This window comes from Cenococcum geophilum (assembly GCF_001692895.1).
Source record: "Cenococcum geophilum 1.58 unplaced genomic scaffold K441scaffold_38, whole genome shotgun sequence".
In the NCBI taxonomy this organism is placed as follows: domain Eukaryota; kingdom Fungi; phylum Ascomycota; class Dothideomycetes; order Gloniales; family Gloniaceae; genus Cenococcum; species Cenococcum geophilum.
Window position 1 is genome coordinate 1,427,325 of NW_027137596.1, and position 16,158 is coordinate 1,443,482.

Sequence of the window (16,158 nt, forward strand, 5' to 3'; positions counted from 1 at the left end):
AATATTATATAATTTACTTCTAACGCCTATCCTTCCTAGGATAAGACACTACCTAAGCAATAAACTTACCCTAGCTAGTTAATCTCGTATATTAACCCCCCATCTATGGTAAAGGAGCTATTAGTGCCTATAGGGTAGTTTAGTTAGTATTCTAGCTAAGCCCTTTATAAGCGCTCCGCCTTATATAGGCGGTATACTAACACTTATTAATCTACCTTACGTTAGGGGATATATTTTATTTAAGACGCTAAGTAGCCGGTATTTAAAGGCCTATAGACTTATTCCATATCCTAATAGCATTAACTATAACTCTTTAACTAGTATCCCGCAACCCCTAAGTACCTATAAGTATACTATCCCTAAATTGTTAGCTAGTGTAGGCATTTATAAATAAAGAACCCCACTTTAGAGATAACGGCAATATAGAAGTGTTAGCTAGCTAGGAATTAGATACAGAGACATTATCTAGCAGAGAAAATAACTTCAGCACTAAGGATTAAGAAATTAGGGCAAATAGTAATAAAGAGATATTAAGCGACAAGGTTATATAGGCGACGGCTAAATATAGTAGCCTTAACTTTATAGTCTTAAATCTATAAGTATAGGATATAAATATAAAGAAGAGTTCTAATAAAAACTGGTAAAAGGGTAAAAGCTTTAGTCTCTCTTTATTTAGCCTATCGCGAAATAAAATAATATTTTACTATTCCCACCAGAGTCTTTACTTACTTAACTTATTATAAGGGTACTTTTAGTCCCTTACTCGGCTACATCCTAGGAGCTCTTAGGGGCTGCCAAGGCTAGCCTTCGGCTAGGCCTTAGCCACCCCTTATAAGCTCCTCAGGCTTACAGCCTCCTTCCTCCCCTATTAGTTCGTCTCTCTCTATACTTAGGCTATTGCCTACCCTTATTACTATATCGTCCTCTTTTATCGACTCCCTATATAACTCATGCTCAGCTTACCTACTCCCTACCGTATACCCTGGCAATACTGCCTTACATTTAAACCAATTCTATACCCTTATGGGTAGTAGCATACAGCAAGCTGAGGGCTACGCCCTTAAGCAAAATCACGATCCTCCATTTTTACCTAGGACGATCGCGTTCACTACAACACAGTAGGTACACTAGCAGACGCCTAGAGATCGCATCCGCATAATGGTGTTGGAATACGGATTAAGGTCCTCTACCTTTACTTAGGACAATCGCGTATGCTATAGAGCAGCTACACCAGCAGAGTCTGGCAGATCGCATCCGCCTTACGGTTAGTAGATACGGATCAGAAGACAAGAAAGACGGTAGCTATCTAGCTAAAGGTCAGGGCTATCCAGATCGTACGCGATCATCTCCAAACGCGATTGGTATACCCGCATACGATCGACAGTGCAGCGGTGCAGCTCTGCCCTAACGGCGACCCGAAGGTAATTTGATTGCTATCTAAAGGCTTTCTAGCAGGAGTTAAGGGGGATCGTGCGCGATTAAGCTTGTAATACTCTATAGGCCAACCACGGTTTACTTGCGTAGGGCAGTGCCACCAACAGAGCTTAGAAGGTTGAACGTCCTTAAAGAGATATAGCTACCCTAGAGGCTATCCAATTGCTATTTAATGGCTATCTAAAGAACTAACGGCTAGTTTTCAAAGCTACAGCTACTACCCTCTCTTCCAGATCAAATGCAATCAAGGGCTACTGCCCAATCAGCCATAGAGCTGCCGAGACCTAATCGCAGGGCGATTGTCTCTCAGAGCTACAGCCTGCCCAAGAGAATGGCGGCGGCTCAAAGATCCTATGCGATCGCTCAAGGGCTACGGCCCGACCCGGAGACTCTCCGGCTGTCAGCCTAAGGGCTGCCGAGACTAAATCGTACGCGATTGTCTCTTCTGAAGTTACAAGCTCAGCTTATGAGATCCTATTGCGGTTAAATGCCATCCTTAAGCTATAGCTACAGCTTCAAGAGCTACGGCTCAAAGATCGTACGCGATCATCTTTCTGTAAGCTTTGGTCGCTCCAAGAGCTCCAGCTTGCATCAAGAGCTATACTTGCCTAAGAGAATGGCAGCAGCTCTTAGATCCTACGTGATCTCTTCTTATTGCTAATATTACTCCGTAATAACAGTGTAATTCAGAAGGAAGGAAACACGCGTATAGCTATTTGGCTATCACTTCCTTACAAAAACTGATTACGCGGGCCGGGGAAGGCAATTAAGACGTCAATTTAAAGTCTCTAAAAGAGCTACGTCTTACAAAGATCGTACGCGATCTCTCTGCAAGGCTTTGGTCGCTCCAAGAGCTCCAGCTTGCATCAAGAGCTATAGCTTGCCCAAGAGAATGGCAGCAGCTCAAAGATCCTACGCGATCTCTCTGCAAGGCTTTGGTCGCTCCAAGAGCTCCAGCTTGCATCAAGAGCTATAGCTTGCCCAAAAGATATAGCAGCAGCTCAAAGATCCTACGCGATCATCTCTGCAAAGCTTTGGTTGCTCCAAGAGCTCCAGCTTGCTTCAAAAGCTCACAAGACTCTATCGACATCTCTCCGAACTCTTCCGGGACGAGCCCTCTATAATCTCCCGCTACCGCAAGGTAATGGAGGGGGTTGACCGCAAGAAGGGGGGGGGAATGTAAGGGATATTCTTGCGATCAAGCCGGCTCCAAGTGGAGACTATCTGGCTGTCAGCCATAGAGCTGTCGAGACTTAATCGCAGGCGATTGTCTCTAAGACTGATCGTATACGATCAAGTCTTACCCCACTAGCAGACGCTCTTTTCCTACCTAAAATAGGCCCTTTTTCCCACTGGGTTTTGGCTATAGGTTAAGGTTTTTATCGAGGCTGCTTGGCTGGTCCTTTTCCCCTATTTCTTTATTCCCCTATATAAGCAAGGCTTCTGCACTGCTTACCTTTCTGTACATAGAATTAATCTATTGGGATACGGGCTGGGGGCCAGCCCTAACCAAGGGGGGGGCAATGTAAGGGTACTTTTGGTCCCTTACTCGGCTGCATCGCCTAGGGGCTCTTAGGGGTCGCCAAGGCTAGCCTTTGGCTAGCCCTTGGCACCTCCTTATAAGCACCTCGGGCTTGCAGCCTCCTTCCTCCCCCATCGGTTCGTCTCTGTACTTAGGCTATTGCCTACCCTTATTACCATATCGTCCTCTTCCATCAACTCCCTATATAACTCATACTCGGCTTACCTGCTCCCTACCGTATACCCTAGCAATACTGCCTTACACTTATAGCGAGCTATAAAACATTTATAACGATTTATGCCTTCCCTTAGATAAATTTATTTACTACCTTAAAACCAATAATAGAAGGTAAATCTATACTAACGACCTAAGAATTTTTGAATTTCTTATAGACCTAGAACGTATACTATCTTAGCAACTATTAGTCGTATTTAAGACTACGGTACTTATAGTTTTATACCTTAAAACCATTAATATATTATTTTATAGCGTTTTCTTTTTATTTAAATCATTTCTCTACTTATTATATATAGCGGTTATTTATCTATTCCGGTGTGGTAGAGAGGGGTAGTTAGGTTACGTAAGGGAGCTTAGACTTATAGCTACGCTTATAGGGTTATTTATATAGGAACTTCTTTAAATATATATAAGGGGGTTTTAGGTTGTTATAAAGTTTATAGGGGTCTTTATATAGGAACTTCTTTAATATTTTTAGGTCTAGCCTTATATATTCCTTTTGTTTCTAAATTTGGTATTTTATAACACTTATATATACTTTTAAGAGCATATAATATAGGCTGAAATTGCAGTACACCTATAGGATTCCGGCACTTATTGGAAAGTTATAGGCAGCATTTATTAACCCAAGGTATGAGTAATCTATACTTTTAGGTCTTGGGATTTAAACCCCGCTAAGCTAGCTTCTAATTGGTTAGAAATAAAACTGCGCGTAGTAAGTTATAGCAGAATCCGCGTAATAAACTTTTAAAATATTAAGCTCTACTAAAGCTCTATAAGGCTCTATATAAAGCTCTATATAAAGCTCTACTAAAGCCTCTATAAGAGTTCTGCTTATATAGTAAATAGAGCATATAATACGCAGGGGGGGTCTAAGGGGGTCTCCCCCTTAAGCTTAAAGCTCTACTTAAAGCTTAATACGGAGCTCTAAAGCTCTACTAACACGCAGCACTAATAGACTAGGAAGGCTCTATAAACGGCTCTACGAATATTAATATAATCGCCCATACAAACGCCCTGTCACGGGACAGGGCAGTGGCTACAAGACGTATATATTTGAGGAGTCTACAAGACGTTGCGCGATCGATCGTAAGGGTTGAGGGCGTAAGGAGGTGATATACCTACGCGTAGCTGATATAAGCTGTACGTGAGGTGTATGCGAGAGCACGGGGCTCTCCTATGGAGGCCCCTGCGGTGGGGTTCCGTGACACTACCCCCCCTCCTATAGAGGCGGAGCTCCGGCGACGCTGTGGTTACTATATATATATAGAAGGGATACTTAGGGTATAGAAAAGAAGAAAGGGGGGTATTACTGAAGGCTTAAAACAATGTTATGTAATAAGGCTTGGCATCTAAGAATCCGATTAATTAGACAACTTTAACCGCTGGTTAAAGTTCCTGGACATCTTAACGATATTCTAGTTACGTGATCGTACTTTACCGCAATCTAACGGTAATTTAACGGTAATTTGCCCCTACGTAGTAATATACAACGGTTTAACTTTATAAGGGCTCCTATAGAGGATTAGGTATAAAATCTCTGCTTAGGCCCGGTTTCTGTGGGTTTGCATAGTAAAAGTCGCTAATTAGATCCTTTGCATTTTTAAAGTCTTTCTATGGTTGCCATTCTAGCTAATTTATGTTAAATCCTGTATATATAGCTCTGTAGTAAAGCCGTCGTCCTCTACCTTTGCTAAAGTATTTAGAGTTAATAATTTGTTTAACGGTCTACTCCTTATAGTTCTCGTCTTCGTTCTTATCTCGGATTAGTACTAGTGGGGGTTTAGGCTATGTTTACCCCGGTAAGGGGTTAGGCTGGTAAAGGTATAGTAGCTATAGGTGAAATACAGGCTATATCCCGCGGGTGGCTAGGGTAGGCGGGAGCTCTAGCTTATATGCGGCTCCCCTGTTAATGACTTATTTAATTAGGTAGGGGCCAAGGTTCTTATAATTAAGTGACTTTATAGGCCTCTGCGTAGAGATATTGTGTGTATTTAGCTATACTTAGTCGCCAACACGTATCTCTGGTGGTGGCGTTCTATAATAGTCGGTAAAGTAGGCCTACTTTACTTAAGCCCAGGCCATTTCTCCCTTGCAGTAGTTAAGTAGATTTTTTATACGGTTTGTATGCTAGTCGGTAAGTAGCATCTTAAGGCGTTTTCTATATGGCAGTTTTTTATTAATAGGTTCTGGTGGTTCTATGCCGGATTAGGGGTAATATCCCTTATTCGCGAAGAATAGGGTAAGTTCTGTAGTAGTTAAGACGTAGTTATTCGCTGTAAATTTACCTAGTAAAAGGTAATCTACCCAGTTATTTTAACTATAGGTAACTACCTGTTGTAGGTACGCTTTTATACTAGTATTAGCGTTTTCCGGTTGCCCAGCAGTTTTATAATAGAAGGATGTAGATATCTTAACGGAGATGCCAAGGCGTTAGTAGATTCGTCTCTATATATTAGAGCCAAACTATATACCTTAGTTGGATGTAATCGAGTTAGGTAACCTATGTAATTGGTAGATTTCGTAGAGGAAGGCGTTAGTGACGTCGCTGACGGCTACGCCTTCGGTTAGGACATAGTGGCGCTCTTTTATAAGTTGGTATATTATTATAAGGATATTCTTATAGGTACGGCCATGTCGCTTATAGGGTAGTAGGTTAATAATGAAATCTATAGCGATACCTACCCATCGTTATATGGGTACTAGTAGAGGGTGCAGTAGTTCTTAGTACTTTGTATTAAAGGCCTTAGCGCGCTTATAACTGTAGTAGGCGCCTATAAAGCGTTTAACTAAGTCTATTATTTTAGGCCAGAAGTAGTATCGGCTAAGAAGCTTATAGGTTCCTCCTCTACCTAGGTGGCCGCTTAATCGGAGGTTATAGGCTATTTAGATTAGTTGCCGTTATAAATTTTCTAAGTTAGGGATAAATAGACGGCCTCTATAATAGAGCCTGTTCTCTTTTACTTCTAAGGCTGCTATATTAATCTAGCTTAAGCTTTAAAGTTTAGTTGGCAGCGTATGGGCGCCGGCGGTTTTTGCGGTAATAAGTTAATGTAGTAATAGGTTAATAGAGGTGTTATATGCCGTAGTAATAAGCTTATTGATTTTGGGAGGTAATTCTAGTTCTATGGTGTAGAGCTAAGGTATAGTTAGCTTTATTATAGGTAGTATACTTAGGGCTAAATTCCGTGCTTTTAGGATTGTTTATTATTGGAACTGGTTATAGGGGTTATCTTTAGACTAAGGAAGGTCTTATAAGCGGCGTGTTAGGCTATTAGGCTTAGTACCTTATACTCCTAGCCTATATATAATTTTAAAGTTAAAACTAGAGAGGAACTCGTTTTAGCGTGCTTAGTATTAGTTTAGCTATTTCGTAGTTATAAAGTACTTAAAATTGCGATGATTTGTAAGAACTTTAGTTAGCTAGTTAGGTTCTGCTAAGGAGAGTTCTGGTTAGAATTCCTTAAACGCTTATATGATCGCGAGAAGTTCCTTATTATAGATCTTATAGTTATATTCTTATAGTGTAAGCTTAGATAAATAGAATATAACTAGGTGGAGGAGACCGTTGTTGCCTATCTGGGAGAGGACGCCTGCGTTAACGTGGTCTAAGGAGTTAGTCTTAAGATAGAGTTGTTGTCCTGGTATAAAGTAAGCTAGGATAGGTGCTTTAGTAAAAGTATCTTTAAGGTCTTAGAACGCCTTCTTATATTTAGGCGTCCAGATAAAACGTAGATATGTTTTTCTTTCTTTTATAGAAAGGCCCTTTATTCGCATTATTGCTATAAGTGGTGCTATAACACCCAAGAAGTTATATATAAATTTTTAATAGAAGTTAGCGAAACTAAGGAAAGCTTATACGTCTTTAATGCAGTTAGGGGTTTACTATTTGGTAATTATATATACCTTCTTAGGGTCTATATGGACACCCTTAGTAATAATAATTAGTCTAAGGTATTTTACTTCTGTGACTGAGAATTCGCACTTCTTTAAATTAATATAAAGTCTTGCGTCCCTAAGGCGCTATAGGACCTTTTAAACGTGCTTAGTATGCTTAAAAGGGTTATTGTTATAAATAAGTATATTATCTAGGTACGCAGAGTAGAAGTCGTTAAGGTAGTCCTGTAAGGCGTTATTAATATAGCTTTAAAAGCTGCCTGGGCCGTTATATACGCTAAAGGGCATAACGGTATATTCAAATTGGCTAAAGCGCGATGCGAATGCGGTTTTCTATTTATTACCTTCTTATATTTAAAGGCGGTTAAAGGCGGCGATAATATTAAGCTTAGTATAGATTTTGGCTTGGCTAAGCCGCTTAAGAGTCTTATATATAAGCGGTACGGGGTATTAGTTCTTAATTATAATAGCGTTAAGTCCTCTGTAGTTAATGTAGAATTAAATACCTCTTCTTGGCTTCTTAGTAAGGAGGATGGGGGCGGCTGCTAGGGATATACTGGGGCGAATAAACCCTTTGTTAAGGTGTTTGTTGATATACTTTTTAATAACTAGAAGTTCGTCTTTTAATATTAGGTAGGGTCTTTTATAGGGTGGCGTTTTTCCTTGTTTAATATTAATGGTATAATTATTAGGTTGATGTGGGGGGAGTGTATTTGCGCTCTTTTATAAGTATACGTTAATAAAGTTATAGTACCTTTTAGGGAGGAGCTTGCGGAGTTCCTTGTTGGTAAGTTCTTTTTTAAGCTTTATAAACTTCTTAAAGTCTAAAGGTAAAAGTCCGTAGAGTTCTGCGGGGGCATCGTTTTCTAGGAGGTTGATTATATTTATTCTGTTACTATAGAGGACGTGGTTTTATTCTTTATTAAGCTTATATAGTTATAATCAGGAGGCTGCGGTAACGGTCTAGCCTTTCCTACGTGCTATATAGTAGAAGGCCGCGGCACTTATATAGTAGTAGTTGGTTATAGGTAGGATAATAAGGGGTTCCTTAGGTTAGTATCCTGGGGAGTAGATAGAGGCGGCTAGGCCATATCCTAGGTAGGTCTCTCTATAGTATTTAGAGTTAAAGGTTACTTCTCTCTTTTTCTAGTTAATGGCGGGGTTATATTATTTAAGCTAGTTTATTCCAAGGATAATAGGGTAGTTAATAAGTAGTGTAATATAGGCTTAGAGTTCTTCCTGGTGCCTATTTATATCTAGGTAGAGTTATACTATATAGGTAATCTTCTATGCGGTATAACTACTATTAGCGAGTTATAGGGCGCGGGCTTTAGTAAGGGGTAAGGTAGGTAGGTTATAAGTGTATATAAATTAGGTATTTATAAATTTATTAGTAGCTCCATAATTAATTATAGAACGGCTTTTATATTATTTTTTAGCAGTAGTTCCTATTACAGGTAAAACTATTTATTTCCATCTATTTATTTTTACTAAGTTATCTATTAAGTAGGCCGATATATAGATCCCCTTATTATTAGGGCGTCCTAACCTATAACTTAGGGCTAGGACTTAGCGTTTTCCGTTTCCGTATCTAACTCTACCGCTATTGCTNCGTNTTNNTCTTNTANGGTAGTGGNANNTAGNGACGTATTTAGTGTTTAAGGTACTAGGTTAGGTATTAGGCGGCAGCTGCTAAACCTAGCTATTAGGCAGTTTAGGCTATAGCTATAATAGCCTTCTTAATAATATTTATAGCAACGCTTTAGCTTTTAGAGTAGCTCGCGTTCTCTATCTAGTAGCTTCTACGGGAAGGTTAGTATAGAAAGGTTAATATTAGGACTAGTAGTGTTACTTAGGGTAATAGGTGTTAGTAGTTTAGTAGGTCCGGAGGGCTTCTATAGGGAGGTCTTTAGGTAGGGGTTTACAGTAGCAATCTAATTTAGTCGTTATTTAATCTTCCGTATGGCTGCTACTATATTATAAATATTATTATAGTTATGGCTGGCGGCTGCGTGACTAAGGTAATAAGTAACTTTTTTAAGGAGATCTTTTTAGTCTTTAGTATCGTCTCGGGTAAGGGCTTTAGTGTATTTCTAGAATTTAATATAGAACTTATTAAATAATTTAGTAGGGCTTATCTTTAGGGTATGTAGTTTAGCTCGGTTAGTGGCTAGTAGGTTATAGTCGCGGTATATTAGGTTGAGATCGTTAAGGACTTTTTAGTAGAACTGCCACTTCTAGGGGCTATTGGTCTCCTATTAGGCGAAGAGTCTGTTAAATAGTATACCCTTTATTTGCCCAATAATATAGCCAATCTTAGTATCTTCTATAGGAAAAAGGTAGGCGCTCTAAGTTAGTTTTTTACGGATTTACATCTTCTAGTGGCTGTATTTTTTGCGGTCTCTTTAGAAAACTAGGGGATTAGGGTAATATATATTAGACCCTACGGTAGCAGCTTAGGTTTAGTCGTTATAGCTTTTATTATTACTTTAGTAGGGGTTCCCGTTAGGTAAGGCTGTTTAGCGTTAACCCTTTATTAAGTGTTAAGTAGGTAAAGTTGCCGGGGGCGTAGAGACTTAAGTGGCGTTATATGCAGTAGAGAGGTGTCTGGCGTTATTATAAATATGCTTGTTAAGCTGAAATTATAGGTATTTAATTATGCCTTTTCTTTTAGTGACTGTAGTAATAAGTGCAATCTTAGCCTTCTTTAACTGTTGGACGTCGCGTTTAGACACGCGGAGGTTATCTTTGGTTTCTTAACGCGTATTATCGGCGAGCGCCTCGCGAGCTTATAGGTCTTAGATGATATCGCGATCTTAAACAGTACATATCTCGGCTCGTGTAAGCTTTAGGTGGTAGTTCTATAGAAGGTAGTAGTATTTGTTAGGTTCTTGTGCTACCATTTTTGCGAATGTCTCGGCGTCTCATATTTCGATTTTAATAAGTAGTAGCCCTTCCGCTTACTTATCCGTAGTTATATAGTTAATAAAAAATAAGATATTATTGGTATCTATCTCCTTAGGGGTTAAGGCTAGAGCTAATAAATCAAATTCTTCTGGGATTAATTAGCGTTGTAGGTTAAGTATAGGTATTGGATTGTTCTTTAGGTTTAATATAGTGGCTAGTAAGGAATATTATCTTATTATTATAGGTTCCTTAGAAGTATAAAGTAAGGTAACTTGTAGGCATGTTGCTTCTAGCAGCGCCTATAGTATTACAGAGATATAGAATTAGTCGTAGGCTAGGTGTTGGTGGTAAAAAGGCATAACGTAATGTTATGGGACGGGGCAGTGGCTATAAGATATATGTATTCGAGGAGTCTACAAGACGTTGCGCGATCGATCGTAAGGGTCAAGGACGTAAGGAGGTGATATACCTACGCGTAGCTGACATAAGCTGTACGCGAGGTGTACGCGAGAGCACGGGGCTCTCCTATGGAGGCCCCTGCGGTAGGGTTCCGTGACACGCCTATACAATTATTTAATCAATTAAACACCCGTATAATTGGTCAATTAAACGCCTATATAAACTTCCCTGTAAATAGCCCTACGTATGGCTCTATAAACGTCTATACAATTAATTAATTAATCGCCTATATAAACGCCGGTACGAACGATCAATTAAACGTCTATATAATTGCCTATACAATCGTCTCTACAAACGTCTTTGTAATTAATCGCTAGTATAAACGTCTGCATGTTTATACGTCTATACGCCTATATATAGCTCTATATAAAGCTTTATATAAGCCTCTACCGGAGCTCTATATAAGGCTCTACTAAAGCTCTATATAAGCCTCTACCTAAAGCTTACCCCTTACTATATAGTAGCCCCTATAGCGTAATACAATGGAGGTATATATATATTACTTCTAAATTAAGCCTAACTTAAGTAGGGCGCCTTAGTCACTATAGTAGATCCTTTTACCTAGTAGTAGCTAAGGCGCCTTAGCTTTACTACTACTTTTAAAAGCTCTATAAGGAGGTGTCTAGGAGGTCTCCCCCTAAAAAGCCTTATATATATAGTAGTAGTTCTTTAATTAACGTCTAATACGGATCTTATCTAGGCCTACGCAGACTACTCCGTTATAGGGGGAAAACTTTTATATTTATAGGAAGAAAACCCTACAGTTAGGTTGGGGGAGGAAAAACCCTATAAGCCACCTTAGTAGGATAAAAAACCCCGATTTGCCATGTCCGTCTATAGCGGCGGCCCTATAGGCCTACGGCTACGCCCTATCTCCTTAGATGTTTTAAACTCTTTAGGTACTACTGCTTCCCTCTCTAGCTTATTCTAAGCTAGGGTTCACTACGTCCTAGCCAGGCCTAGCCAATCGATTGCCGTATATTATTATTGTTGTTTTCTATATTATTAACCGTCCCCTATATACTATCTCTTATTAACTATTACTATATACGCTATGCCTTCCCCCCCCCCCTAGGGCCTATTAAAGGCGTAAGGGGGATTTATCCGTTCTAACTACCTAATACTAAACAGCGAGCGGGATATGTGTGTATGTACTCTAGGTATCTTTTATGCCTAGGCCCTGGTTGCTAGGCCCTCTCTAAGGGTCACTACTTCGTCGAGAGGAGACAAGGATAACCATATCTTGTGATCCGGCTGCCAGTTAGTACGGCAGTAAGGCGGTGAGTAACCGCATGCTCCGCGGGCGATCGCCCTAGGGGTTAGGAGGGGCCGTATATTTACTTATTTATTCGTTTATCTACGTTTATTCGTTAATATAAGGTCGTTAATGCTTTTAATTAGGGGTCAGGGGACGTTAGATTCCGTATATATCCGCGAGGATTACATAGGGTTAGAATAGGAGAATAGTGTAGTAGCTGAATTGTAGAGGGCCAACAGTAGTGGTTTTCGAGATCTCACCATCTGAAAAAATTTTACCACCGCCTATAACGCTCACAACCACCACCAGGTCCTACCCGCAGCTGTGCGACGTCTCTGCGTTGGCTCTACTGAGTCCAAAGACTAGTAGGTTCGTAGGCCTCACCACGTATAGGTGTAGAGTCCGATTTCGAGGACCGCCTTATATATATATACAAATATTAATTAAACTCTATATTACTTCTAAATTAAGCCTAACTTAAGTAGGGCGCCTTAGTCTGTAATAGATCCTCTTAGTAAGATAATATTACTTAGTAGTAACTAATACGCCTTAGCCTTACTACTACTTTTAAATTAAGTAAAAGCTCTATAGAGGGGGGGTCTAAGATGTCTCCCCCTAGAAAACCTTATATCTATATATATATTAATATATTAATTAAACTCTATATATAAGGCTCTAAGTTAAAGCTTTTAAACTTAGGTTATAGTTTATATAGGGTACCTAACTATAAGAGGCCAGTTTGACCGGAACGTATAATTATCTAATTAATAGTATAGAATAAGAGTTACAGGTAAGTAAAAGATAAGTTAAGGTAAAACGATCTTTACGAATAAAGGAAAAATGCTTTCTAACCTCTTCTATTTAGAGACTAATTGCTAGTTCTTCTCTAGAGGAGAACCAGCTCCCTATATAATCCTTCTAAGACGCTAGTAAACCCTTTACCTTTTATCTATCTAACTATATCTTCTAGGACATAGATAGAACATAGATAAGACCTCCTTCTATTTTATCTAATATGTACCTTCTAGGGAATTCCGTTATAATTACCTCCCCTTTAAGGGTCTTAGTCCTCTAAGACTTCGCCTCTACTAAGCTTTTATAAAGTTCCGGCTAAAACTACTAGGGAAAATCCTTAGTAGAAAGGTACTTTATAATACGGCTTATAGCTAGTTCTTCACTAGTATGGAACCTTACTTTGTCTTTAGTTCCTCTACTTTTCTTCCACTATAGCTTCTTATAATGCCCTTATAATGGAACTAAAATAATAATAATAAAAATTGGATAGGATTTACCTTTTTTATTATAAGAGTTTGTTATAAGTTAATTTAGAGGTTGTCCTATATAACGCGTTTATAAGCCACTATCCCTATTTACCTAAAATAGGTTCTGATAATAACGTCTTTATTTTAATTTTCTTTTAGTTTATAAGCTATCGCCTCTTACGCATCTTTTTATTAACAACACTATTCGTCTTATCTTTTAGCAGACTGTTTTCTCTATATCTCCGCTTTTAGCTTCCGTGTCTCTAGCTATTCTTTTATAGCTACTTTATTCTCTTCTTATAACACGTCTATAAATAATAGGATCCCTATTTTATCTCTATTAATAATACTAACTTCCCGTAGTATTCTCTTATAATAGCTTATAGTTATACTACGCATCCCTAGACTGGCGGCAGTATTATTCCTCTTCTAGTAACGCCCTAAACAGCGTCTATTACTCCTATAGCAGTTTCCCTAAAATGCTATTATTACTGCGTTTATACTCTTATATAGGATCCTTCCCACGTCTATAAAATGCCTTACTCCAGCAAAAATAAAACCAAGTGCTCCTATTACTGTAGTAGAAGAAAGACCTACGTCCCGGTATTTCCCATTCCGTCTTATTTTAAATTTCGCTAATTATATTAGATCCCCGCTATTTATGCGTATAAGACTTATAAGCTCTAATGCGCTATTTAAGATTTCTGCTAATATCTTAATAGTAATAGGCGGGGACAGAAGGTGTCTTCCCTTGCTTATAGACTCTTTAATTTAATAAGGGTTTCTATTACTATAGAGACGCAATAATTTTAGATATATAGTATTTAGGAGCATATATGTGAACAGCTTACCCTTATTAATAATAATATTTGCACTTTTACATAGGCTATTCTAGCTAGGTGAGTTTCTCTAGTAACTTACTTAGGAACTATGCTAACTTCTTTAGCTAACGTCTCTCTAATCCCTGCTTAGACGCCAATTTAAAACCTAGGGATAATACTAAGGATAGCAACAAAAGTTAAGATGAACGTTCTCCTCGCCCGTCCCCCCGCTATATTAATCCTTCCGGTTCCCGCCGCTCTAAGAAGAATATTAGTAGAAGCGCTAATGTTTCTAGGGATAGAAGTGCTGATAATACTGCTAATAATAACGTTAAGATAGAGGAGGAGGCTCCTATTACTGCTACTAGTGTTTAAGTTATTATATAGTTCTTTTTTTCTTCTTATTAAATAGCTTTATATAGTGCTTTTTAGGTGCCTCTAGAATGCCTAGTTATTAGGAATTGACTTTATACTTTAGGGATGCCTTTGTTTTAAGCTTTGGTGACAATCTATATAAACGCAGTGCACTATTATAATCCCTATATATAATAAACGGGTAGTATTCCTATAGGTGCCTTATAATTCCTTAAAATTTCTAATTCTTTATAGGCTATCCTTTTACTCCTCTTTATACTATTAACTCTACTATATATCTCCGGTGCTAGGCCGGATACTCTCCTTTTATCTTTAGGGGATCTTTCTAAATCCCTAAGGCCGCTTCTTATAGTGCTACTACTTATTCTTAAACAGCGTCTTCTTTAAATAGTATCCTTAGTAGTTTTCCTGTAAATCCCTATAGTCTTCCTCTTATAGGATTCTAGGATCCCTATTATAATAGCGAAACGTTTCCGTTCTTAATGCCTATACTTAATCCTATAGTTTAACTTACGGGGTCTTCCCTATTATTTTACTTATGGTATATCTAGAACCATTCCTAAATCTTTACCTTTAGTTCTTAAGAAGGTTTTAATTACAGTGTTATATCCTGGCTAAAGGTACTCCTTAAGTTCCTAACTATTATACGCCTAGAAGTATCCTTCCTAATAAACTAAAAATTCGCGCTTTTTCTGGCGCCATCTTTAGTTTAAAATGTCTTTTATATTCCATTCTAGTTCCCTATTAATTTCGCTAGATAGGGGCAGTTCCGCACTATTTCTTCTCTAATATAGCTTTAGTAAGGAAATATAAAATATAGGATATATTAGATAAGATTTCGGTAATTCTAATTTATAGGCTTAGTTTCCTTTAGTTTTTCTAACTATCTTAAAGGGTCCGAGCTACTGGTAATCCAGCTTCTTCTTAATACGTTTTATTTGGATATTTTTTATAAATAGTAAGACTTTATCTCCTATCTTAAATTCTTTTAGCATATATTTTTTATTATAGTACCTTTTTTATATAGCCTAGGCGTCTAGTAAGTGCTTTTTAAGTTTCTCTCTGCGAACTCTTATTTACTTAATTCTTTTAGACGCTACCGGTGCCTCCCTTTTAGGAACGATGTCCTTAACGTTCTAGGGGTTATTTGCTTTTACCCTAAACAGTGCTTTATAAGGGGTCATTTTTATACTACTATAGATGCTTGTATTATATATATACTGCGTTAAAGCTAACTATAATATCTAATTATTCTGTTAATAATTAATATAGCAGCGCAGGTAGTGTTCTAATAACGCATTTAGACGCTCTATTAGCCCATCTATTTATAGGTAGAAGGTAGTGCTTATCCTTTACTATATTTTTAATAAGAGACAGAATAAAGACCAAAATATACTATTAAATATGGTACCTTTATCGGACACGATTCCCCTTAACGTACTAAATAAGAGCTATTGTTTTAAAAATAGGTCTGCTAGTTCTGCTGCTGTAATTATTATTATAATAGCAAAGTATCCTAAAAACTTTGTATACCTGTTAACGATTACTAGAATAGCGTTAGCAACCTCTTTAGTTCTTATCTTAGTAGGGGGTAAGCCTATAATAAAATCTATTATTAATTCTAATATAAGTCCCTGCGGAATAGGAAGCACTAATAACTCGCTATATAGGCAATGCCTAGATATCTATACTCTTTAGCACGTATTATATCTTAATATATAGTCCTTAACCTCTTTAGATATTCCGTCCTAAAAGTATTTCCTTTAAACGGTCTTAAGGGTTCTATTAGCACTATAGTAACCCCTAAAAGGATTATTATAGAAGACCTTTAAAATTTTATCTTAAACCGCTTAGTCCTTTGGGATATATATAGCACCCTTAAAGTATAATAGACCCTTTTAGTCCTGCTGCTATAGCTTCTTAGTAACTCCGGCTAAGTTGGTCTCTACTATATCTTTTTACCTCTTCTTAAAAACAAAGGCGTCC

General features: G+C 38.1%; 1 protein-coding gene across 1 annotated transcript; it reads left to right on the forward strand.

Annotated features, from left to right (window-relative positions):
• Window positions 1–1,595: 1,595 nt before the first annotated feature.
• Window positions 1,596–2,728, forward strand: K441DRAFT_664598 (uncharacterized protein; the record flags this gene model as incomplete). The annotated part of the gene is given in 5 exon segments (XM_067649374.1): window positions 1,596–1,678; window positions 1,692–1,699; window positions 1,743–1,753; window positions 1,794–1,976; window positions 2,351–2,728. Coding segments are annotated over 2 exon segments (161 nt in total), but the record flags the coding sequence as incomplete, so codon positions are not given.
• Window positions 2,729–16,158: the final 13,430 nt, after the last annotated feature.